This window comes from Onthophagus taurus, chromosome 1 (genome assembly GCF_036711975.1).
Source record: "Onthophagus taurus isolate NC chromosome 1, IU_Otau_3.0, whole genome shotgun sequence".
NCBI classification, from domain to species: Eukaryota; Metazoa; Arthropoda; class Insecta; order Coleoptera; family Scarabaeidae; genus Onthophagus; species Onthophagus taurus.
Window position 1 is genome coordinate 8315163 of NC_091966.1, and position 27763 is coordinate 8342925.

General features: G+C 31.0%; 4 protein-coding genes across 4 annotated transcripts; 3 read left to right on the top strand and 1 right to left on the bottom strand.

Annotated features, from left to right (window-relative positions):
* Positions 1 to 5880: 5880 nt before the first annotated feature.
* LOC111414861 (odorant receptor 67c-like) lies at positions 5881 to 7042 on the top strand. Its single transcript, XM_023046312.2, has 5 exons — positions 5881 to 6426; positions 6481 to 6580; positions 6634 to 6723; positions 6780 to 6938; positions 6989 to 7042. Exons 1-5 carry the CDS (start codon positions 5900 to 5902, stop codon positions 7040 to 7042), a joined length of 930 nt encoding a protein of 309 aa, XP_022902080.2. The 5' UTR covers positions 5881 to 5899.
* A 2571-nt stretch (positions 7043 to 9613) lies between these two features.
* LOC111414852 (zinc metalloproteinase nas-8-like) lies at positions 9614 to 10784 on the bottom strand. Its single transcript, XM_023046302.2, has 5 exons — positions 10682 to 10784; positions 10468 to 10614; positions 10306 to 10415; positions 9926 to 10249; positions 9614 to 9856 (listed from the first exon to the last, which is right to left on the bottom strand). Exons 1-5 carry the CDS (start codon positions 10767 to 10769, stop codon positions 9764 to 9766), a joined length of 762 nt encoding a protein of 253 aa, XP_022902070.2. The 5' UTR covers positions 10770 to 10784; the 3' UTR covers positions 9614 to 9763.
* A 5525-nt stretch (positions 10785 to 16309) lies between these two features.
* LOC111414859 (eukaryotic translation initiation factor 6) lies at positions 16310 to 17455 on the top strand. The gene is made up of 3 exons (XM_023046311.2): positions 16310 to 16539; positions 16600 to 17038; positions 17096 to 17455. The coding sequence occupies exons 1-3, from the start codon at positions 16433 to 16435 to the stop codon at positions 17285 to 17287; spliced, it is 738 nt and encodes a 245-aa protein (XP_022902079.1). The 5' UTR covers positions 16310 to 16432; the 3' UTR covers positions 17288 to 17455.
* Positions 17456 to 20024: 2569 nt separating this feature from the next.
* LOC111414854 (uncharacterized) lies at positions 20025 to 27115 on the top strand. Its single transcript, XM_023046306.2, has 12 exons — positions 20025 to 20112; positions 20707 to 20836; positions 20896 to 21052; positions 22371 to 22610; positions 22672 to 22880; positions 22933 to 23098; positions 23204 to 23415; positions 24909 to 25193; positions 25248 to 25557; positions 25613 to 26473; positions 26528 to 26680; positions 26734 to 27115. Exons 2-12 carry the CDS (start codon positions 20714 to 20716, stop codon positions 27036 to 27038), a joined length of 3021 nt encoding a protein of 1006 aa, XP_022902074.2. The 5' UTR covers positions 20025 to 20112; positions 20707 to 20713; the 3' UTR covers positions 27039 to 27115.
* Positions 27116 to 27763: the final 648 nt, after the last annotated feature.

The following is a 27763-nucleotide window of genomic DNA, read 5'->3' on the forward strand; positions in this document are numbered from 1 at the left end:
TATAATAAATACTTAATCTTCATGTTATCCTGTTATAAATATAATTGAACGTTAAAATCCAATTTAGTTTAATTCTGTGTTAGCGTTGTAAAGGCAAGTTAAACGTTTTGTAATGATATATTAACCTATATCCAAGTAATTTTCAAAATTGCAGGATTATAATATACCAAGGAATTAAGTATAGTCCAGTTGCAAATAGTTAATTTAGTTTACAATATTTTTTAGTTATCGTTCATCAGATTATCGATGTTGAGTAACCATTTAGTTTTAAACTATTAACAAAATTCTCTAAATAAATAAAGTTTTAAAATTAACTGAAGTGAACTACTTCCTCGCATTTCTATATGACACTGGTAGACTAACAACGTTTACATTCATCGATAAATAATCGAATATAAAATTTTAAAAAATTTATTCATAACCAATTTTAACCCATTAATTTTGCCAGCTTAATCAATAAACAATACTATAATTCGATTATTTTGGCTTACAGCTTGGCAAATTTATCTTGGCCAGTCAATGGCGCAGACGAAGGAGATTGGCGAACTCATATAAATTAATATTAATATTTACGGTGATGCAAGGTTGCTTTTAAAAATTCATAAATCTGATTTGAAAAAACCATCTTCAAAACATAAAATACTAAGTAAATTTCCTTTAAATTGCTATTTATTTCATGATGATATCTCAATTAGTTTTTGAGATACAATCTTTTTACATCTGTTCTTAAAGTTATGAATAATCAAACATGGTAAAGACATGACCTGATCTCTTAGACGCTGAGGATAGTCTTATTCTTCACATCATACTTTACTGACTATCTTTCGATGTTATGCAATACAACTGCACAGTGTTGTAGTTACTGCACAAATAGATACCATTCAGCGCATCCCACATCTTTGGAAACGTATTATAAATGTTTAAGTCCATGCTATGGTGAGGACCATGCAGATAAAGCAGGCGAAATAGATACGACATATCCACATCTACCTGGTGAACGAACGGTTTGGTTCGGTGTCAAACTTTCCGAACGTTGAGCATAATTTGAACTTTCAAGCATAATTTGAATGAAACTCTAAAGTTTTAAAAACCTTAACATTGAACGCACAGGTTGCATCTTAGCTTATTTTGCAAAAACTGCTCATGTTTTGTCTAAAGCAATGATATTTTGTTGATGATTTTTGTTCGTAATGATTTTTCAGACATCTGATAACTACTTTCTGCCCCCATATCTGATGTTTAATGATAATCATCTAGAAAATCAAGTGTCTTACGATCCATTCAGCGCAGAATTTAATAATAACTTTAATACTTCATTTGCCTATCCAAGGAAAGACATATGCAGTACCTGCAATGCTTTTAGGGTTCAAAAGGCTTCTATTACAGGAGGAGTAAACAGTGTCAGCAGTTTTGTTGAAAAAAAGTAAAGAATATAAAAATTTGCCCAAACTCGAAGTTGACCATAACTTTCATTCAAAGAAAGCAGAAAAATTTTATTCCTCGAAGAGGTTCGTTAGAAAAAATCTCTCAAGTCAAACACAATAGAGGCTATTGTAATGGACTTTCAAAAAAATTGCTCACATCCAATATCACTACGAACGATGTTTATTACCGGAGGCAGTTGAACTTCTGAAAATTATTCGGTATTTCGCTATCTCTATAAGATTGCAGTATTATACAATCTTATAAGAGAAAAGATACAATACGAGGATATGTTCCGCATGCCCAAACCAGACCGTACTTTCTCCAATCTGCTTTATCAACGTTTTCAACCTCTCGTGATAGTTGAGACTTAAATTTTCATAGTAATTTTTAAAATATCTGATATTTGTGCGGTTTTTATAAAGTAAGGTTTCCAGTATTGGAAAAAAATAACAAAATAAGTATTTATTTACTTAACCTTAGAAATATCAACAACCTTTTTGCAGGACAAATATTATCTCTAAATGATGTATTTTGATAATTTATGCTTTCTGAAGCTCATGCCAGAAAAATCGTTAAATGCAGTTGTGGACACTTTAAAATATTTAAAAAACTATGAAAAGCCTGAAAAGACAGTGTGAACAGAGAGCATGAAATATAAAAATTCTTTTGAACAATTTTATACGTATTCTTAAGTATAACTTTAAATTGCTTACTAAACATGTCTTATATTTTATTAATATTTAATTAATTGATCGTTAAATTAATAAATAAACTTCTTCGTAAATTGTATTCGATGGGAAACTCTTACATAATAAAAATAATAATATAATAGAACTTGCATCTGGTAATTTTTATAAATATTACATCAATAATTCCCTGTAAGTATATAAACTAATACAAACATTAATAACCACAAATATAATTTGCTACGATGGAGTGTTTACCGCTTGTGAGAACAACTTTTAAAATATTGGTGTAATTATTATTTGTTTCCATCATTCGTATCAAAATAAAATAAAGAATAAACACAATCACGTTCCAGACAACCATTTTATTAAACGATTCATCGCATCCGCCCATAATTACATTTTTATTTTTGATTTTCTTAAGTTTTTAACTACGAACAAATGTTTAATATTGATACCAGGCCCTTTTTTCAAATCATGACGCGTTCCTGAAGATGACTCTATGTTGAGTCGAAACCAGTAGAACATAAATATAACAATTATCCATTAAAAAAGTGCAACTCTTTATTTTATTTTGAACTTTTAAAATAGCTGGCCTATGGGGCAACCATGAATTAGGAAAGCTACACCTTTATACAATTCGAATTCTTTCTTCCATAGCACTTTATTATTACATTGGTGTTGTTAATCACTTATACATTGTAATAACAGGCAAGTTTATGTACAGTATTAACATAAAATTTATTACAACAACTTTTGCAGATTCTAACGCTCCTTTTACAGAAAAAAGCAACGATTTTTCATATTTTTGTCTTATTCAGTTTTAGTAAGCTCTATAGCGGTTTTATCATTTCGAAAAATAGAAGTTAAGGAAATGTTTGAAAACAGAAAATTTTGAGCAGTTTGGATACCCAGAAAATTTGAAGAGAGTATCTCGAATATTAGATATTTTGTGTGCTTGTCTAGTAATTTATGCAGGAGGTACATCTATTTTATTTATTTTGTTGGGATTTATTCAATACGAAAATTGTATAGACGAAAATCAAATTAATAATAATCTTAAACGGTGTGTTTTTTTCTACAAAATATTTTACCCATACGATATAACTGAAGGTGTATTGCCGTAGTTAATTTGTGAACTGTGTTCATCCGTTATATTCTTTTTAGGTCCACAGTTGATGATTAGTAGTGTATCAGAAGGAGCCTGGTTTGGAAACTGATTTGTAGATCAAAATAGATAAATAATAAAATAGATAAAGAAAATGTCAAACTCAATATGTTGCAAATAACAATTGCCAATATCATTACCTGTAAACATTGTAATTTTTGGTAATAAATGGTGTATACCTGATCTATCTTACAAGAGCGTTTAATTTCAATGTTTGATTAAATCTAATTTTTTCCCTTTTGATTACAAAAGATCGTTCACATCTGCGTTAATAAACATTTCTTGGACTATCTCTAATAACATTTCATCAACCAAGTTTATTATAATGGTGTCTGGGCCTTTCATTTCATTAATAGGCATGTGGCCATGCAATTGCTTTGACTTTTTGCACAAGAAACTCCTTATTCCTCCAAGAGATAACATCCCTTTAGGATATTCCTGATGATTTCTTCAACAAAATTGTATAAGAAACCAACCAAAACGCAATTGGTATTATCTGTCTCCTGGGATCTCAGCTCAATCAAGAATTACTTTATGGAAAGACATAGTGATTACTAGATTATCAGTTTTCTTGAGAAACGTTATTATGGATGTATTTGAAGATCAAAAATATTGTCCCACAGTTTTCCTATACATTTTATAGATATTTGACAGAGTGTGTCACCAGGACTTGTCTACAGGTTGGGTAAAAAGCTGCCCCAAAACTACTGTCAACTACCAGAATCATATCTTTCTGAAAGAGAGTTTAAAAATGTCACATACTCAACATTCAAACCGATCTTGGCTAGAATTCCACAGCAGATGTTCCAATTTCAAAAGATTGTAGTTGGGACACTCGTTGATGATACAGTTATTGTGATAGAAGACTCAACTCAAATGAGAGTTGTGGAAAAACTTCTAGTAGCAGTTTACAAAATTCACAAATGGACTAGGGACTGGAAAGTATAGCACTAATGCGTTCTTGGAGGATTTCCCAATCTTGAAGCACAGTCAACAAAATATGTCGGTCTCCACCTTGATAACAGACTGATCTCAAAAGACTCACTCTTAGATAAATGTACTGGTTAGTCGATAGATGCTTCCAATTTGATTAAGCCCATCTGGGCTTATGTGTGGTGAAAGTGAAGATTCATACGACGTAACTGAAGATTAATTATCTTCAGAGTTTTTGAAGCTGATGAATTGTACTCAGGTAACAGCAACAATTATTGTAGAAAATCCTATCCAGGATGATAGTGAAACTAATAAATTAGCCGAAAATGAACTTTGCAAATACTGGTTCCGATTGAAATTCGTGTTGTATAGAAACTAGTTGTGCCAAATTCACCTCATACAAATACCGGGCGATGATTTCATCAGAACATGAGAGTGGCTTTACATCGTAACAAATGGTATTACTCAGAAAAATATTTACTAATTACTACTGAAGAAGATTGTGTTAATAATGTCTCGGATATTAAGAGAATAAAATTATAGAGATTAATCGGCAAAAAGGTAGAGGTGATAGCTATTGGATTGAGTAGCACAACTTTGGTGGCACATGTCAATAAAGTTGGTACTCTGTCAATCAAATAAAGATATTACGTTGTATCTCCGGATATTTAAAATTGTATCAACGAAGAATTAGATTGCAGAAGTCAAATCATCAAATCAGTTGTTTGACAGGTTATAATGGAGAGACCTCAAAAATCAAAGGTTTAAAGAGATGTTTAGACTCTCTTCATTCATTGATTTGATCTATATCTAGTTTGTTGAAAAATAGAGCTAAAATTATATGGAGTCTGAAACATATTTAATGTTAAATATGTAATCGTAGAATGATTTAATTCATAGATATGAAAAATAATTATTCTACAAATTCAAGAAGCAATTTTATTAATAAAAAAGATAAAATTGTAACCCAATCTTAAAAAGTTATATGTTAACTAAAATTTTGAACAGTTACCAAATTTTAAAATTTTTAATTTAATGATTAATTCACAACCAAAATTTTTCATGTTGACTAATAATATGTCAGGCTGTATCGTCTATACTAAATCTGATTTAGAAAGCTGTTTTATACAATGTACAAAAATGTGATTTCAACTGAAAAAAGAAAATGGATTCTTGATTAATAAGAATAATAAGCTTCTTTGCATATTAAATAGGTGCAATCCATACTTTAAATATTTAATTAAATGAACGATAAATTACCAAATAATATGTTACAAGTAATTTATATCGCGATGGGAAATTGTTACTTAGAAATAATTATATAACAGAACTTACATCTAGTTATTTTCATAAACATTTCATCAATAACACTAAGTATATAAGGCAACGCAAGAATTAATAATCGCAGATATATATTGTACAATGATGTATTTACCGTTAGTAAGAAAGGTTTTTATGTTGGGGGATGCCTGGGGCAACCAAAAACTGGGAAAATTACATTCATTCATAATTCGAATTCTTTCGTATATAACTATATATTATTATATCGGTACTTTTCACCATTTTTATATGGCGTTTTCAGGCAAGTATATATAAAATTTAATTTAAATAAAGATTGATTGTAACAATTTCTATAGTTCAAAACGTTGCCTTTGTGGAGAAATGTAATGCTTTTTTTATATTTATAATGCATACGTATGTAATCGCCAATTTTGTGGTTTTGAAATATCGCAAAGTAGAAACTAAGAAACTATTTAAAGATTTAGAAAACTTTGACAAGTTTGGTATTCCAAAAAATTTAAAGAAAGTATCCCGAATAGTAGACGTTTTGTGCACTGGAATCGTGACTTATGGCGGAGTTGGATATGTTTTATTTTCGCTGATGGGTTTCATTGACTACGAAAACTGTATAGAAAAGGATCAAATTGCTCGTAATAATATTGCCCAATGTGGCTTTACTTTCAAAATATCTTATCCGTATGACGTAACAGAAGGTGCATTATTGTACCTACATTTAATCTTTGAAATGTCAACATCCGCTTTATTCATTTTTGGAACGCAGTCGTTGATGAGTGGTCTTCCAGCTGTAGAATTAATTAACGTTAGAATAGATCATTTAGCTGACTTATTAAATGTAATGATGGTGGAAGAAAACAACGATATTATATGGAGAAAGCTTCGATTTTGTGTAATGTATCATATCCACATTATCAAGTAAGTACAAAATAAGATTTGGTGAATATTACGATTCCAAGAACAATTTCTTAGGTTAACTGAACAAGTTAATACTTATTATAGACCGGGTACTACACTTGTCATAATAAGCTTTGGAATAATAGTTGGTAGTACGTTACTAGCTGTTTTTGAGGTAAAAAATATGTGTTTTCGATATCATTATTTAGTAACGAGTGTAACTTGTAGGATTGCACTATTTTAACTGTCGCTTGCTTTTTTGGAATTGCTGGACCAGTAGGTGTATTGTGTTATTCAGGACAAAGGATGTACCAAAAAGTAATTATTAAACAATTTTTATTGAATATCGTTAATTTTCAATTTTATTTTCATAGAGTTTAGCTATTGGAGATACGGCTTTTGGATTAGAATGGTATAATTGCAATAAAAAGATAATTAAGGATATTCAATTTTTAATTATGCGTACCAAGAAACCATTAACGTTTCAAGGGGCTTGGGGACTGGGTGAATTTACTTTGGAAACTTTTGGAAAAGTAAACTCTTCACTCATTAACTTCTATTTTTAAATATTTTCTGTTTATAGTTAATGTCGGCGGGATATAAATTTACCAGCTTAAGAACTAGTATCCAACAATAAAGAAACATTAAATTATTTGAAATCAAATCTGTAGCTATAATTTGTTTATTCATATGCAGTTGGATATGATACTGAACGAACCTGAATTAGAAGAACCACAGAAAAATTAGAAATAAATAAAACATTTTTAGTTACACAATTAAATTCACAAAATTCTATGATAGTAATTGAAGCACTTGAAAATTAAAAAAATTCGAGTTTCAACTCCAGAATTTAGAATTTTAGAAAACTGAATAAGTGTTGACTTAAGCTATTAAGCAATGAATTAGATTTAAATATGTTGCAAAAAAATTTGAAGAAGCACACCACATCACTACAAAACTAATTGGACTTGTAATTCTCAACCTCAAGAATGCATATGATCAAGTGATATAATATTTACATATAATATGCTCATAATTACTTTTATTGTTAAAGTAAAACAGTTATCACAATAAAATTTGAAACAAAATACAATACTTTGTTTTTGACACCGCAGAACACATCGAACTCTCCTTACAAGAAAGCAGAGTCGGATTCATAGACTATGTCAATCAAGAGAAAAAACCATTTGAATTAGGGTAGTTGCTGTTAATATTAACGGTTTTGCCTAGCAATGTACCACTTACTACTTTTTAATAATAATATATTTAATAAGAATATCTTAATAATATAAATGTTTGAATGTCAACTCTGGTGCGAATAAGGTTTTTGATATTCTCTTAGATATAATCAGTCAATTTGAGTAATCTGCTCAGAACAAAAGCGAAGTTGCTCTTCAGGCTGCCTCATCTTGCAAATAGCATAACCATCAGTCATCATCCTAGGCATACACTTATGCCTAAATATAAGCCACAATATATTAATAAGCTACAATTCAAAATCTTGTTAAACCCCCGCAACAATTATTTTTTACTTGCTTCCGTTTACAACACAAAAGATTTCTTCTGGTCTGAGTTCTCTGTAATTGAATTTGTTTATCGATGATTTTAATTTAAGGCTTTTGCAATTGCAGGTCCTTAAAGAATTGTATTGGTTTATAATACCTGTAAGTATAATGTAGCGCCTTTTTAATGAACCTTCGGCCACTTTGTTGATTGTGCCTAAGTGTATTTCTATTCCGACTTGTCATGAAAAGGTTCTTTATTTCATCGTAAGGCTCAAACCCTCCATCAGTCTGGTCGTTTTTTACACCTTTGCAAATGTCTGAAGTGTGGCACACCCGTTGTGCTTATTGAAACCATTTTACAAGTCTTGCAGATAATCATCACTGACGACAGTTTTTCGTCTTCGTTGATGTACTCTTTTTAACTCTTTTTTAAGCTGATCTAAAAGCTGCTATATAAGTTCTACCAGACGAAACCTAAGCACACAAATATTAATCCCAAAACCAAAATCGATGACTATTGCCAAAGATCTCATACGTAAATGACCACACTATAGAAAAAGTAATGTCATTTAACTACCTCGAAATAACTATCTCTAGTAATAGAAATATCAAAGTCTCAAATGATGGGCTTTTTTTCGATGTTGAGGAGAAAAGAACGTATCCGACCTACTATTGACGCCTTAAGGATGGTGTAGGTGAAAAGTCTATTTCAATTTCTTTCCGTCTCCTACCCAATTCCCTTTTTCCTCTCTCTTTTAGTTAGATTTTCCACTCTCTCACTTCTCACCACTTTCAATAAATAGCTGTCTCATAGTATCACGTCCACACAAGACATATCAAATTTATATCATAGTCGTTGCTTCATCAGTCTTTCTTCCATCTCCTTCACGTGAATCACATCACAAAGTCTTCCACCATTTTCCATTTCGCTTCGCTTTTCAACATAATATTCACAATTTTATTCACTTCCAAGTCTTCTTTCAATTTCTGCCTTTCCTCGCATCATCTTGGACATGCAGAAACGATGTGATCCACGTTGTCAACTGTGTCAAAAAATGGCCAGCGGTCACCCTAACTTACTTTGTGTATATTACGGTGTATGTTTGGAGGCTTTGTCAGTATTAACTGATGTAATAATAAACACTACCCCACTTCCTCTGGAGTCACTCTCACACTGCCAATAAGTCTTTTGGTTCGCCTCGCTCTTCTTTGAATTCCATCTCATCTACCACCCTTGCATGATATGCGGTTTGCTACCTTCGTTCCTTCATATTTCTTTGTCTGTTTAGCCACTCTCTTCTCTATCATTAACGCCCACTTTTACCACCTCTTGATAAATTTAACCGATAGATAATTACCATGGTTACAGCGGTTTATCTATCAGTTAAATTTACCAAGAGGTGGTAAAAGTGGGCCTAAGTCAATCGGTGTTATCCACATCAGCATTTGCAGTGCTTCGGTGAGCGTCGTTCGAGATTCTTCTTATGTTTCTTTATCTCTATCGCATTCTACCATGACTGGCAAAAATATAAAACAAATGTCCTCTATTACGATCACAGTACATTCTCCCCGTGCAAAACAGCGCTGATAAGATCACAATAACATTTATCTCCATTAATCATCTCACTTTTGTTTACAATAATAATTTATTATAAGGAGACCTCCAATCAAAATAGAAATATAGAAATTAGTTTATTGTACTTTATTGATTAGTTTTATTGCCCATTTAGATTTTCTTTTCTTAAAATACATTATTATCATCTTGCAATATATGTGATATACTGAAAACTATCTACTACAATTACTTACTAACATCAAAATAAATTACTAAGCTAAAAAAATTAACATATATATTATATTTTACAACCATACATAGCATTGACCTTAGCTATATCAGTTTGTGTCATTGCCTGTGACATTCCTACGCGCCCTTTCCATTTGGGATCCTAAAAAAAGACACAATTATTTATTTCAACTATAAGTAATTAGTATAAGTATATACTAATTAATCTTACATATGGTACTATCGTTGGTAGGCCGTTTTTACTGAACGCTGTTTCATAGTAGTGCATTATACTACCGTAATCGTAGGGTAATCCAAAATTTGTTAAAAAATCATATTTGTAAAAATTGTGGAAATTTACAGCCTCCATGTTATTCCATAATATTTGTATATATTTATCGCGATTTATATTGTTGTGTTCGTGATAAAATCCGATTGCATGCAAAAATTCGTGAATGATGATTTTATAAGATAGACATCCCATAGGACACAGATTTATTATTTGAACTCCACCTTGTCGACCAACATTGGAATAACATTTATTTTTGTCGCGACCCTATAATTTGTAGTTATATAGTATATTAATTTGTGATTTTAATGGTTGGTATTTACAGTGACATAGATGTAATCCCTATCGAAACTTCGTTTAGGTATGACCTGAACACAAGTTCTTTTACCAATTTCTTGGACTACTTGATGTATCCATCTGGCTTGTTGTGGAGCTAAAATAAATTTGTAAGTTACGTTAATAAAAATGTAATTAATCATTCTTACTATAGGAGCTATCCAATACGTAAGGTACTACTTTGTTAGGCCACCTAAATATTGGGTTTTTAAGTCCATTACGTGTGGACGATAGAAGAATGTCACCCTCAAATTTTCCGCTATTAAGTAATATTTCTTGTTGGCTGTTCACATCATCTATTTAATTATTTAAATGTAGCATTAGTTATTACGATTTATTTTTGTAATGAAAGCTAAAACTTACCTTCTTGTATATCACTTACTAGTTGTGCATTTATAGTAACATTGACTAGAACATATAAGCTGAGAAGAACAAGGCTTGTGTAAGACATTTTGGTGAATTTGGTGTTGCAGAGGACATGCATGAGAATTTATACAAGAATTTCTCAAAAACAAAGGGTACGTGGCAATAAAATGTTAAAATTGATAAACTAGAGAACAATGAGTATTATAAACATTTATGCTTTTACTTTTGTTTGTAACATTTTTAGTTACTCGTATAACAATATGTGAAATTGTTACATTTTACACAACAATAAAGATGTATTTTTAACTAAATTCAATTATGTAGCTACACGGGGTAATCTTCATTACACGTGTAAAGGATTAACAACCACTAAATTTTGTTAATTAAGAAGATTTGGTTACAAAAGTATTTTGAAACAACCACGCTCATTTAAATTTAATTTTCCATCGATAGGTGATAAAGGTATGGGCTTCATTAATATATAAATATATAAAAATTGTAAAAGAATTGAATGCAGGTAACACAAGTCAATTTAATATTTAACTAACTCAACGCTAAATTAATAAATAATAAGATCAAGTAAATTGAGTTTATGTTCCGATGGAAAATTGTTGCTGACCAGAAATAATAATAATTTAATAGAATCTACACCTGCGTGTTTACGTAAATATTCCAGCAATAAAACTTAAACTCCTCGCACATTGAATTTAAGATTGAAACATTTAACTATTTTTTTATAGATAACCTCAGCAGCTTATAAATTCACCAGTTTAAGAACTAGTATTAATAAATAAAATAATAATTAAGTAATGGAGTCAGCAACATTTACGAGGGAAAAGACGTGGAATCACATACTCACCTTTAAATCAGCAAATAACAGCTTTACGATTTATTGAGTAACTTTTGAAGTAGTTGGTTATATAATGGATCATTAAATAATCAGATCCGCAGCTATAATTTGTATAGTATGCATTTATATTTATATATCTAAAGTTAGATTGTAGATAACGCTAATATAATATGAATAGTTTGCAATTTTCGTCTCTTTAGCAATGAAAAACGTCCCATAACCGTTTTACCAATTTTCTTATAGCTTATGCTTATATATGGCATCGATATTATACCGTATTGGAGATCGATTGTAACGCCTCGGCAGTTGTTGATCAACCAAAATCACAGAATCTCTTTTTCAAAGGAAGTCAAGGTCCCTTGCAGTCGAGGTTACAATATTTGCCCTCCAACACAGTTTCGATGTGATCTCGATTGTAACACCTCAGCCGCAAGCGACTTCGACTTGGTTAACCAAAATCACACAATCTTTTTTTATAACATTCCTTCCCAGAGACATTGACTTGGCTAAACAAAACTGGCCTAGCCAACATTTCTTGCCTGAGGTGATTGAAGCTGTCCTATATAACCTATCATTATAAACAAACCTGACCGATACCAACATTTTTTGCTCAAGGTCATTGACCTGGGTAGATAAACCTAACCTATACCAACATTCCATGCACAGGAACATTGATCTGAGTAAACAAGTGTGACCTATGCCAATATTCCTTCTCTAGGGTTATTAGAAAACATCTTTGGCCACGAAGAGCTTGATTGCACTAAATGATTGAAAAGCGATTCTGATGAAAGAGGCAATGATTGTAAGTAGTTGTAGGACCTATTCTGCCAACAGGAAGCCTTTCTTCCATCAAACATGTTTGTTATAGAGAGGCGACTAAGAAATTACAAGTTGCTTGAAATATAGTGCTTTAACAGGAAATCGATTATTTGCAAGGATCGATACCAAGAAAGGTGATAGTGAGTGTGTAACCAATAGAAGGGAATCTATTATCAATTATGCAATGTCTATGTTTATATTTTGTTCTGTTTCTTGAAAATTTTAACCTTTTTATAGTTAACCATTTCTTTTTATATAATTCCAATTTTTATATAATACCGTCTTATTTATATCCATAATAGGTAAGATTATTGACTTTGTACAGTAAGTCCATCAAACCTTTGTGTTAAATTTCCAAAATGTCATTAATGTCCAATAATGTTCAATATCGATTAAAGTGCTGACAACCATAGTTACCTTTATTAGCAATATCGAATATGCTCCTCTTGATTGTCCAATTAAATCTGCCACATGATCATTCGTATAAACTCGATGCAGGCGAGTATCGATTATCATTGTAATGTCGAGGGGAGCAAATCGCTTGTTTCCGGTTATTTGGAAGGAAATAGGTAAACGGTGCCTACCTTGCATGAATATTCTACTATCATTTGTACAGTAGGAGGAGTTGGAATAATACTCGACCTGATCGAATTTGAAATGTCTTTATTCCCAATTTATAGAGTAGAGCTAGACCACGATCGCCTCGAACGCCAGACCTCAGCAGAGTTTCCGATATTCTCCGTATATTGCAAACTCTGCAGTATTTACAATTGACCCTATTTTGTGAAATTCCCTTAATCATGGTAATATCAAATAAACGGTTTTCCACAATCGAATTATTCAGAATCAATCTTTAATAAATCGACATCGTTTGATTGATTACTTTTTATTACTTACTCGAAAATCGAAAACCTTATAAAAACGATAATCAAATTTTTTAAGATAATTTTAGACTACAGTTACAAATTACAATTACAAAAATTAAATCTCGCTAATTGTCTATTTTTAGTTGTAGATAATATGCTACACGTGTAATAAAAATTTCATATTATTAAATTTCACAAATTGTTGCATGAATAATTAAAATAATCGTATGAACAAATAAAAATAGAACTTTAAACATTGTGTTTACTCATTGTTCTCCGGTTACCAAATTTATTTATTTTATTGTCGTAATCATTTTTACAACACCAAATTCGTTAATATGTATATTGGTTTATATTTAACATTTGCTATTATTATTATAAAAACGCAGCTAGTAAATAAAATTGAAACATCAAATGCAAGTTTTCAATAATAATATAAATGTTATTATATAATTTAAATAGTTGAGATGAGAAGACAACAGGAAATAATTTATAGTGGGTTGTTTGAAAGAGATATCACCGAAGCGAAATAGGTTCAAAAATCTAACAATAAGATATAGGTGGCCGAACAGCATAGTTCCTTACATATTGGATCCTGCGTACAGTAAGAGTCACTTTATTCAACTTTAATTAATTTATGAACTCATTTACGCTACTCACAAATAAATCCTTATTTAGCACCACAGCAAGCTAATACAATACACCGAGTAGTCAAAGATATACATTATATTATTAAAATATAATGTGGACAAAATGATTATTGAAATTGAATAATTATTATTTATTTCTAGGATCCTACTTGGATTGGACGAGTAGGGATGTAAAGAGAAATTACAGCAATGATGTAGCCAAAGTTAATGCTATGTATGGATGCAAAAAATAATGTATTTAATTGCTTTCCAGAATTAATAATATTAATTTAATTTAATATACTTAAGATATATATTAGTGAAATGATAATTCCGAGAAATTCAATTTTGACAATATCGAATTTATCGATAGCTCTCTCTAAAATTTTGCTGAATACCGCCATCATTGATGTTGGACGGGTTAATACAATTGACACGGCTTCAATATTGGCATTGTGATCAGTACATCACACTGAAATTAATTGAGATTAAAATCGGCAGAATACGAATGTATTAGAAATTGCCACAAATATATGGGCTGAACACAACATTTCATATGAATGCAATCTAACTCTTCTACTGGATTATTCTGGATTGTTTCAAAAAGAACACAAAAACATAACTTATAAAACAGAGAGATCTCTGATGGGGGAGTTCTTAAATTTGTCCCACCTAGTCTTTCCAGAGATTGTCTCCAGAGACTTAATTTTTGTTAGTCTTAACATACTCTTAGTTTTCTTTGTGTCTTCACGTATTTCATAGCGGTAAGTCACTATTATGCGGATAGTCTTATATATCTGCAAATTTTGTTGATTATACCAACGTGCTGAAAGTTTTGAGCCCAAGTTTTTACTGGAACAGATTCCTGACCACCACGTAATACCATTTAATTTTTCACTAGAGATGACCAACTCTTTTGCAAAGAAACCGCTTTTCGCTTTGTATATTCGGCAAGTTCAGTAGTTACTGTTTTCAGGATCATTATGCCTCGGATGACTTTTAGCTATTTCAAAAATAAATTCTGTGGCAATCAAATTTTGTGCTTAAATATCGTCCTCTATTTGCTAATTCCAGTAAATTAGCAGCTATATGTATTGGTTTTATCGATTTAATCATTCTTGACATTAAAATACTTTTAATTGTGTTCCACTCATCTTGAAGTATAGATGTTGATAATAATTGTCGTGATATAGCAGCTTCTATTTCCAAAAAGGAAAAAACCTTTGATATTATAGGAGCATTTGCTTCAAAATATTTAATCCAAGTCCCTAGGTATTCCCTGATTTTCTTGATATTACAGACATTATAGAGCATTTTTAACTGAACTCTTGGACGATAGATGTCTCTTATAGCCGATGTTGAACAATATTTTAATCTGTATTTAGAGGGTTACCTTACGGGTAATATTAAGGTAACTTAGCAGGTAATATTACGTAATATTACCGCGGTAATATTACTTTTTACATCACTAATTGTGACCATATTCAAAATTCCAGTGGATTTAAATCTGGATTTCTCACTATTAGAAAAATCATTATATCGTGGTATTTTCAAATTGGTAATAACTTTATTGTTGGTAAAAATGATTATTGCACACGGAAATTTGATCAATGTTGACAATTAACAAGCAATTGTCGAAACATGAGCGGAGAAATAAGCCAACTTTGCTTATGTTAAAAAATAAAAATTTTAGAAGAAAATATACATTTAAACATTTAAAAATAAATAATTCGAGAACCGATAGACTTAGACAATTTAAATAAGAGTACCTTTTTTATGTAAAATTGAGTGCTCTTTGTGATTTGTAGCTCTTGTTGGTCGTAGCTCGACAGCCAAAAAAGTTATGATTTGATTTATCAAACGAGCAGTGTGTATCTAGCGCCCTCTACGAGCCATAACAAAACAAGTTTCAAATTCGTATTTCTCATGCTCGAAAACATAAAACTACCAAATTTTATGTTGATAGTAGAAAAAGCTTAAAAATTATCAAGAAATTTCGAAATAAGAATTTAACTTTCAACACCCTGTGCCTCGAAAACCACTGACATTTGTATAAGAGATCAAATCATCATATTTTGGTGTCTAATATCTCCAGTATTCGGATTTCTCATTCTTTCTGACTCACCCTGTATATGTACATGACAAATTAGTCAAATTACTATAAAATTAAAAATTACACATTCACAGCGACATCTCTACAACGATGTTGAAAGCTACAATTCTCGTATCACAAAGATAGATGTCACCACATTTTAGCAATAATTATTTCGTACACAAATTAAACTTATAAAATATAATACTTCGTAAAAAAAAAATAAATTATGGAACTCTAGCATCATTTCAAAACACAAAACGTTATGTCAAATTTAAATATACTTCAAAATATTTCATAAAATTTCACAATTTCACAATTTCATTTATAACTAGCTTCAGAGCAATAATTCCATCTCACTCTTCCGTTGTTAGTTATCTCGCTCTTCTCGTACCGTTAGTTGTTGAGGTTATAAATTAACGTGTTTTTTATTACTAATTTTAAGTAAATCATCTCAAATTTCGTTAAATATCACCGAATAAGTACTAAAAAATGGCTTTACGTGTACAATTTGAAAATAATAACGAAGTTGGGGTGTTTGCCAAGTTAACAAATGCGTATTGTTTAGTAAGCATTGGGGGCTCAGAAAATTTTTATAGGTTAGTATAAATTTAACGTTACTCAAGATAGGTATGTTTAATAAATGCAACTTTTTGTAGTACATTTGAAGGAGAATTATCAGATAACATACCAGTTGTACATACTTCGTTAGCAGGATGTAGAATAATTGGTAGGATGTGTGTAGGGAATAAGAACGGATTACTCCTCCCTAATTCAACTTTTGATACTGAATTACAACACATAAGAAACGCCTTACCAGAAAAAATTAAAATACAAAGGGTGGAAGAACGTTTATCTGCTTTGGGAAATGTTATAGCATGTAACGATTACGTCGCTTTGGTACATCCAGATTTAGATAGAGAAACAGAAGAAATAATTGCAGATATTTTACAAGTTGAAGTATTTCGACAAACAATAGCCAGTAATGTTTTGGTGGGTTCATATTGTGCTTTAAGTAATCAAGGTGGTTTAGTACATCCACAAACGTCCATTCAAGATCAAGAAGAATTATCATCCCTTTTACAAGTTCCATTAGTTGTAAGTAAATCTTTTTTTATATAGAAAATGTTTAATCAATTTTTAATTCTGTTATAGGCCGGAACTGTAAATAGAGGAAGTGAAGTGGTATCCGCCGGGATGGTTGTTAATGATTGGACTGCATTTTGTGGCATGGATACAACATCAACAGAATTAAGTGTTATTGAGTCTATTTTTAAATTAAATGAATCCGCCCCATCTTCAATTGCTACAACAATGAGAGCAAGTCTTATTGAAAGCATGTCATAAAATTAAATTGTCCATCAAATGCATTGAATGGAATTTTTTCATCATACAATTAAAGTACATTTTATGAATGGTTTGTGTGAATAACAAAAAATAATTATTAAAATATGAATAATCTTGTTTATATATAAAAAATAAAATAATATTCATTTTGAATATGTATTTTAACAATATGATCTTTTATTATACAATTTTAAATTATATAAAATCCATGGTAATCATCCTATTTTCCCATTTAGGCCCAGTTTTGCTATCCTCTAAAGGGATTGAATGTATCAAACTTGGACAAAGTAGAACATTGATTTGAAGAGATGAATATGGAAATACTACCAGATCTGATTACGCAATATTGAAATATATCTTATATGTTATATAACAAACTTTATTGCATAATATAACAATAATAACCTGAAACATCCAACAAAAATTAAAGTAATTGCAATAAAAAGAAGAATGATAATAGTTATAGAAACAAATTAGCAGCTTCAAAGGTTATTCAATTCCTATAAATCTTGAGTGTTAAAAACAGCAACATCACCAAAAATTTAGATAGTATAACAGAGAGAACTGACATAGTTGGTCTTTCTGCAGATAAGTTGTTTTGAACCACTAGATGAAAGGTGATGTCTCTGCTAAGAAGATAAAAGTTACAGCGCGCAACTGATTTTTGCAAGAATGCTTGACACCTAGTTCTTAATTTGTTATCGCCCAATTCCTGTAAGTCAAATATCACTTAATTAATGCAGTGTTATTACCATCTGATTTATGGGGATTTGCGCAAATTACAGATAAGGACTCTCCTAAGTGGTTTTTCAGTGTTCCTCACATTGAGAGAAAGATAATAACAAATTGTTGTTTTCGAAATACTTAATTATTGTTGCCTATGTTGTCTACTGAATTTTGAAAAAAGTGAAAGCAAAGAAATTGGCGAGATGGTATCAACACATCTTAAACAACATTCGAACATACAATATTTATTACTTTGGTAAATAATTGCTGGAACTGCGTCTCGCAAATAACTTTATCGATTAATTGCTATAGGAATTCCGCTTGCGGTTGAAGATGGGCGGATCGAGTAGTCCGACAAAAACCATTTCCGGTCCCATGACCGAATAAATGAGGATAGTTTCCAGGTGAAACTAGCAACCACCCGACGTAAAATGCTATTGTTTGCTTACAGATACATCAATCTGCCTCGAAATTAGACGGTCCAAACGATGACGAGGTTGGCGAGAAACTGGAAAACGAGGACGAATACGGAAAACAAACTCACCAAGAAACAAAAGTGACAAGAAAACTTTTCATAAAGATCATGGAAACATTAACGAGCGAGTATATAAACATATCGAACGAACAACAAGGATTCAGGAAAAATAGATCAACCCAAGATTATCAAGATGGTATCCAATCTTCATAATCAGGCAAGTAGTAGAGAACTCAAAGTATTTCGCAGGATAAGATTAAACAATGTAATTGATATTCTAAAAGGGAAACATATTCCAAAAAACAGTAGATATCATCCACTATACAACCACTTACATACTAGTTGAGCAAACACTGACACAAGAAATACAAACGCTAACCAGAATCCGACAAGGAGTATCTTTACGCCCACAATTGTTCAAAAAAAAGGGGACACTCACAACGGGCAAAATCTTTCGAACAATAGAAATGAAGATTCTCAGAAATATTTCAAGATACACACTAAGACATAGAAAAAGAAACAGATATAAAACATGAATGTGAGGTGGAAGACATAATTAGATGGGGATGTAAACATAGAAGAGCCAGAATGGTCATTTGAGAAGAATAGAGCGCGAGATGGCAGACCACGGACACGACGACTTTTGCGAAGACCTCCAATGAGATGGATATAATCATGGACAACAACATCTTAAAAGAACTGAAGTGTTCGAAATTACAGTCCTAAGACCTATAATATGCGAAAGAAGAAGATATGGGTAATTATACATTTATTGTATTTCGTTTTAAATAAATACAGCTATAGGTATGAATTACACTGTTAACTATACATTAAAATAGCAACCAAGTTATATATAGCTACCACTATATTAAGAACTTAACCAAAATCTTAATTAAACTATTCTTAGGAATATCTCAAAATGTAGCAGAACACCGCTAGCTATCCAATTATTATTCTGCAATACATCTACTATTATCGAGATTAATACAAAGATTTTAATCTTTACAAATTAGTTTGCATCAGAAGTGTACGTAACATCGTTCTCTAGGGATATTATGATATATTATTCAAAGACGTGTCCAAATAATTTTTAATTTTAAAAAAATGACGCTTTATAGAAAACAAACACTTCTTCGTATTTTGTAATAGATAAACCTAAGTGAGGGAAAAATCCTTTAATATGAGAAATCTTAATACAATAAGAAATCTCTCTTTTCTTAAGAACTGTTTAATTTATGTTGAACATTTTACCATATCATAATATTTAAACAGTATGAAGGCTAAAAAAGTATTTAACATTTTTATGAATGTAAAAGAATCTAGATATAATCTCTTTGTTTTTTAATATTTCTTGGTATTCACATTTCTTTTTAAATATTATCATACCCGCAACGAAAAAATCAATAGCGTCGGTCATGAGCAGTACAGACAATACGCCATATGGTTCGCTGATGACCAACATTGCCACACGCAGAGATTCAGCGACTATCTGCTTATCGGTTTAATTGAAAGAAAAGATCGTGACTTGTAAACAATGCAAAGTGTTGGAAGTGATTAATTTAAAAAAAAATTGTGGAAAACAGTGATTATTCAAACGTAATCTACTAACTAATTTTATTAATAGGTAAGATATTTTTAGAAATTTTAATTTATTAAAACGAACTCAGAAAAGTTAGAATTAAAGTTTAATTATAATTTATTCGATAATAATTAAATTCGTTTATAATCGAAATTTAATCAAAAATTAAAAATTCTTTTTTTTTTTTTGTTATTTGAAAAAGTAATTCAAGTTCAAATTAAGTTTCATAAGTTTTTTTTGGAGATTATTAATTAATCTATGTATTATTTTTATAATAAATTTAAAAAGATCGGATTAACGTTTCGAATATCGTCTCAGATTAAAAAAAAATCATTATTCGCATGAACGAAAAAAACGATTATCAGTTTTGTAACTGGATGAGCTTTAATATACCGTAAAATCGATAACTCATTATGGACAAACATTCCCAGGAATGCAATTTCAACCATAATCCACAGTTGGAGAATTAGAACTGTCGATGAACTCTGTTGGGAATTCATCTCTTGGAAATTTACGTTAATTACGGAACTGTATTGCAAATATTCAAAGTTAGCGTTAAAGCTTCATTAAACAGCAAAATTACAAAATTATAAAAAATAATGCGATTCATAAGAATTTAATGTTAGAAATTGTTTCTAGGATAATAATGGCTACATATCCTGGAATGTCTTTAAGTGGTGAAGTTAGGGAAAGTGTATCTTTAGATGAAGATGATTTAAGTGATGTTGAAGACGAAGTTTTTATAAGAGATGGAAAAAATGGTTATAAGGTTAAAATTAATTATTTATTCTTTTACTTTATTATTTATAAAAAAACTCAAATTTTTAGTTTTCTGAAGATGCGGGTTTAAAAAGACCATTAATGGCTCCTAGGCGAAAATTATCATCAAAACCGGATTTTGCCAGCCGAATTAAAAATCGTCCTCCTTGTAGGAGGTTATGCCAACCATGTTGTTATGTATTTATTGGATTAGGTTTGATGACAGGTATTTAATTAATAATAGTTGACAAATATATAGATACTTCAAAAGTAATTTGCCAAGCAAAGAGAGTTTTAAAACAATTTTATCAAATTCGGCTAATTAATTTCAAATAAATTTTACACCTTAGGTGATTTATTCAGCGTGTAGCCTCATATCTTAGTGGCAACGTATAGCGGAAACTACAGTGTAAAGACTCCCAAGAGCCTGATACTGTCACGTTTTCATTCTAATATATTCCTAGCTTTGACTGTAAGGATTTTAATGAACGTTTTTTTATATCTTATACAATGAAAAGTGATCTATAGAAATCGAAAGCTTTCCTTGTTTAATTTTATCACGAATCAGATTTTTTATTTGACTTTGAATGGTACTAACGATTGAACATGTATTGATCAAGAAACATCCCGAAATAATTTTTGACTGAAAAAATTCTCTCAAAATATTCAAAAGAGGATTTGTTTTATGTCTCTTTTACGTGCATGGTGTTGTGCTGGATTATTGATAAAATGTCAAGTTTTCAGAAGAGTATGACACCAGTTATAAGAAAAAAAAATCACAGAGATTATTATGATATAGATTTTGCCTTTTCGCTTATACCATACGGTGTTGGGGCCTCGATTTTAGTACTCTTTCCTATTCTTCTTTCCCCTTTACTAAATCACACTCTTGATGCTGTCCACCCACATCGTGGTGGGTTTCCCGTTTACCCTCTTCTCCTTCTCCTAACCTCCATCATCCTATTCAGTAGCCTCTCATCCCCAACGTTGCGGATTTGTTTGCTAATCATCATTATTTTCCTTTTTTGCGTTTATTTCCATTCCTGCACTCTGTACTTTAATGTTCCATTTGTAGAGTGCGGGTAGCAACTTTTTAATTGTGTCCGCCAGTAATAGGTACTATGTCATCCGCAGAGACAAGACTTTGGAGGCTTACTTCTTCCATTCTGCAGTGTCCGAGTTTTAAGTTCAGTGCCCTTTCTTTAAGATTTATCTCCTTGTTTGATCCATTTTTCTATATTCAAACTTTTAGACTCCATCTCTCTTATTTAACTATTCCTGCTGTTCTTTTGTACAGCCCTCTTGTGACTTTGATCAACATGTCAGGTATTGATGCCCGACAATTCGTTTCGATGCCAGGATAATTTCTTTATTTATTCATTCCTTGCATCTGCACAATAACAGCTAAGCACTTGATCCTATAATTTTTTAACTTACGTTTATCTCTATAATATAAATGACTAAAATATAAATAATAAATACATGTAAAAATTTAGCTCAATTAAAAATAAACATTTACTCATTATCATTTTATTATTTCGTAGCATTGATAATATTAACGATAGTATTAGTATCTTTGTATCCACTACCATTGGAAAAATTGAAAAGCTGGATAATCACAAAAACGAAACATAGATATACAGAAAAAGTTTTACCATGCGCCGATTTAGCCGTCACAGACGTTTGGACGTTAACTTTGCCAAAATTAACTTCGGAATCTGTTATTAGAGCTGTAGATATAAATTCGGATGGAGTTGATGATTTCATTTTTGGTTTTGGAACCGGTAACATTTATTTATCTTTGTAATGTATTCATATTTTAATCTTAACGAAACTACTTTTAAGGTGATAACTATAACATGAACCCAGATGTTTATTGTCAAATGTTTTTTAACATCCCTCCACCTTGCGGTGGTGGTTTAATAGCTTTAAACGGAATAACCGGTGATGTGATATGGCGAAAATGGCTGGGTCACACTATTTTTACGATTTTTTGTGATGTAGATGTAAATGCTGATGGAATTTTTGATTGTTTAGCAACTGGAAAAGGAGGGGTATATATATTTCTTAATAAATTTGTAAATATTCATCCTTTTTTGTCGATAGATATTTTGCGTTATAAATTCAAGAAACGGTTCCATAATATGGAAATTTGATAACAAATTTAATCCACCTCAACCGCTTATTTTAGATATATACATGGCGAATTTTATTGAAGACGTTGACAACGATGGTGTAGATGATGTTTTAGCGGCACATACCTCACAAACAGGTTACTATAAAATAATCTCAATTGTTTGATTAAGCAGAGTAGAGGAAACTCGATAAAATATAGGGTATAATCCAAAGATAATGATAAAAAATTAATTATTTTTAGATATTGCGAAAGTTGGTCATATGATTTTGATATCTGGAAAAACTGGTGATGAAATGAAACGCGTTGAAACGCCGAAAGGAATCGAAACTTATTTTACTCCCCAAATTATAGCTAATAATCGGAGTACATTTGTTATTTTCGGTACTGGTAGTCCTACATCACCAGGAAATCTTAGTGTTGTTTTATTAAAAGATATTACCCAAGGAGTTATGGTAACATTATTTAATTCTAGAAGGTGATTTGTGATAAACAGGTGTATATTAAAAAAATACATTTATTTTTAACAAAATCTAGTATCAAAATTTACCTGCTTGATGTAGTTTTTTTTAAATATGATTTCGCATGATCAATAAATATTAGAAGAAACTTTTGAAACCGATCCACTGCGTCAAGAGACCTATTGATCAGTAAAAGCATATCCTCGACTGAAGTGTGGTCTTTCCTTTAGCTTCTCGATTGATGGCATAAAAACTATTTAAAAAAATTGTTTTATAAAGTCTTATATTTTCCAAATATTTTGGGCAGTAATTAAATGCATCCGTTGCCCAAAATATTTGTATTATTTTTTACTAGCGAGATATACAACCTAGCCAAACACCAATAAGAATTTGATCTGAGCAGAAACAGTGTAGTATCACTCTTGTGAACAATCTCCTAAAAAGTTCAACAACATCTAAGTCTTGTCAAAAAGTGCAACAGCCGACTTTTAGCTTATTTTCATTGAGATCATATTTTTGCAGCAGCCAATACATTAGTATGGACTAACACTCTTTCGGTATATCTCGACTGTTAATTCTGAGTGATACGTTCCAATGATTTAAAACTTGCCTGCATTCCAGTGAATGAAAATATACTCTTTCAACGTGGCGGGGCAACAAATCACACTACCTTATTGATAGTAAGCTGCCTGTAGCTAAAATCTATAGTTTTCAGCTTCCATCATAACATACACTTTACAATTTGAAGATGCATTATGTATCATCGGCAGAGATGGTTTGTAGTATGCTCACTACAGCTATAATCTGCAATATAGCTATAATCATTAACCTGCTATGTCATGTAACTATGATTTCTAATAATACGGTTACTGCCGTGGTTTGTAGTTCGCAGTTATGATTAAAAAATGCTGTCTACAGCTAAACCTTGCAGTATCAACCCTCAATTACAGCTAAACCTTGCAGTATCAACCCTCAATTACAGCTAAAGTTTGCAGTACTGACTTTGTAATTTGCACCTATAGCATGCAATGTGCAGTGTGAAGCTATAATTTTCAGTATGTCCTCTGCAGCTATAATTTACAGTCTATAGTTTACACTATGCTGTCTATAGACATAATCTGCAGTCTTCAGTCTGTAGCTACAGTTTCCAGCTATACTTATGCATATTTTCAGCATGCAGGAACGGTTTCAGTATGCAGTCTACAAGTAAGATTTGTGTATTTGTAATTTACTATTTGTAGTCTGCTGTTTTAGTTAGGAATACCTTTAAAATTTGGTCTATAAATACAATAAACAGGAAAAATTTGCTTAGTATCTGAGTATCTGACACATTGTCAGTATCAGTATCCATCTTTTGTAATAGGTGTAACTACTTAGCAGATACATCAAACAATAAATAGTGATTTACAGAGTTTTTTTAATAAAAAGCATCCGTCTCTCACAAATCATCTGTATAAGACAAAAATTTTTAATTAAAACATTTTTAGACCAACATAACTACTTTATATGCAGATGATAACAAAGGTGTAATTTCACCAACTGTATTAGTTGACATCACAGGTGATGGAATTGCTGATATTGTAACATCATTTTTCAATTCAACCACAATGGCTTTTGATGGATACTCGTTTAAGCAGCTTTGGAATTTTACAATTCCTAATTCAGAAACTTTAAGTATTCCAACCCCAGGGTATTTTAACAATGATAATGTAACAGATTTTTTGGTTAAATACCAAAAAGGACCTGGTTTCCCAGTTTATTACCACAGCGAAGTAATTATTTCTAAATTTTCAAGATAAAATTAATTTATTTATATTCATTAATAGACGTATATTTTGGATGGTAAAACTGGAAAATCTATTTACGAACACCCAATAATTGACACGGTAGGTTCCCAAATGGGTGGTTTAACCATATCAATGGAAAAGTTTGGTATGGATTGGTTCGTATTTTGGACGGGAAATTGTAAAGATTACGAAGCTCGACAAGACATTTTCGAATTTATATCTGGAAGCACTAATAAGCAACAAAATCGAGCAAATATCTGTAAATTAAGATTTAATTCAACAATGGTTGCTAAAATGTACGCTTTAAATCAATTTGATCAACCACCCGGAGTAGAATTATATAGTTCAGGTAAATAGAATTACTTTAATTTAGATTTTAACCCACAAAATCTTTGTTATATTAGATAACCGATGGGATTTAGAATACAATAACAGCCGCTCACCAATTGATGAAGCACGCGAATTTTTAAAAATCCACCCAGAATATGATCGGCAACAAGTAGAAACAACCCCACCAGGAAATTTAGAAACAACCTACAAAGCAATTGATCCATTAAGAAATCAAAAACCCCAAACGAACAATAAACACAAAACTCAAGAACCAGAATATTTAAATACAAGAAATAAAAATGTAAACCCCAACATGGATCCCCAACCGAAATACGAAAACGATTACGAACAAATGCGATTGAAACCTAAAATGCCTTATTACCCACAAAACGAGGATATGGACACAGATTACCCAGAAGAAGAACCGGATGCGATGTCTTTGTATGGATCAAGACAATCGCGATTACAGTATCATCCAAATAATCGAGACACAAGAAGTAAAAAGCAGGAATTAGATAACCCACATGAATATGATGATAATGAAAGTACAACTAAGAAAAAAAGTCTTTCCGAGAAAACTCATTATGGAATTTACGATTATAAAAATGTAAAAAATGCGAGAAGTCGCCTTATGCACGATTTAACAAATCTACCAACGGAAATTTTAAGGGATACTTACTTCAAAAATAGAGAAAAACAAATGAGAAAATCCCGCTTTGAACAGAGAGATTTAAAATCCCACAAAGAAAGGGCAAAAGGAAACGAAGAGGTTAAAAAGGCGATCGAAGAAGAAAAAAAGAAATTAGTGAATACTTCCATGACTTTATGGGATTTAGAATCGGAAATGGAAATAGAAGATAGAGAAAATGGGTATTACAGAGGTAAAAGACATGTATATCAAAAGTTTGATGGTGTTCCTAAAATAACTTCAGTTGGTAAAATTTTTATAAAATAAATTCTTGACACATAATTATTTTTTTATTTTTTAGGTACTCTAGTTAAATCAATAAATTCTTCTACAAACTCAATAGATTTAGTTTTTCTTACATATTGGTTGCCAGCAATAGAAGGTGCGCAATTAGTGTTAGAAAAAGACGTTCAATGTATTAGTGAAAAAATTAAAAACGCAATGCGTTCTAAAGGTAATTTTATTTAATTTTAAAATATTTTTTTTTTAATCTCTTTTTTGTTCTAGAACAATCAATAACGTTTCAAAAATCTACGTTGGAAGAACTATTTAAAAAAGAATGCATTGAAGAGCGATTTAAAAATCAGAAACCCACCGATCGAACTGACCAAGACAATAATTTTTCTTACTACAATCAAGTGGCTCATCTGAATTTAGGTCAAATGACCGTTTACAGGATTAAAATCGAATGTAGATGTCAGGCGAGAAGAAGGTCTAACGAAATGTGTCCAAGATTTTTGGACAAAGAGAAACAATCTTGGCCATCGTTTTTAGGTAGAAAAGGAGACGGTTATTTTAAGCGATTTTTGTAAAAGATTTTTTTATAAGACTTAAAAAGACAATTAATTGGTTTAGCTTAATATAATTACAAAACTCACCAAACACTGTAGTTTAATGGTGGGTCTAATTTTTCATCTTTATTGATTTCTTGTTATAGAATCAATTTTTATTTATGGAGTTTTAGAGAAACTTTTCGCGCTAATATGGACTAAGTTATTTTTTTAAGAAGAAAAATTGATAGGAATGACTTAACATTGCTGCATTTATACATAGGACTGTGATAAAAGATCAGACTATTTCCGCCATCGTCTAACTTCCTTTGTACATAATATATTTCAATTAGTGACAATCTGCAAACGATTTTATTTTTTATCGAATTGATAAATTTATAAAAATGGCTAAAATATAAGTCTTAATTTTAATATGTACATAATTGCATATTTTATATTATTATATAAGGAATTTACGTAGCATAAATTTAACCTTACATTCTGAAGAAAGAATAACACTTTTTTATTCAATACAGTTCATTTAAGAAAGTATTTTAGATTTTAGCGCATTATTTCAAATAAATGTTGCCAAAATCGAAATTACACAAAAAATTAAATTGATTTATATTGGGTCATAAATTTACAACCATTTTCCATTGGGCAAAGTTGAAAATAACAGAATTACCACATTCCCCCCACCAAAATAGCTCTGTTTCAGAATAAAAACGGTGCTTGGAAAGGATTACCTTTCCTTTTGTGATGTTCCT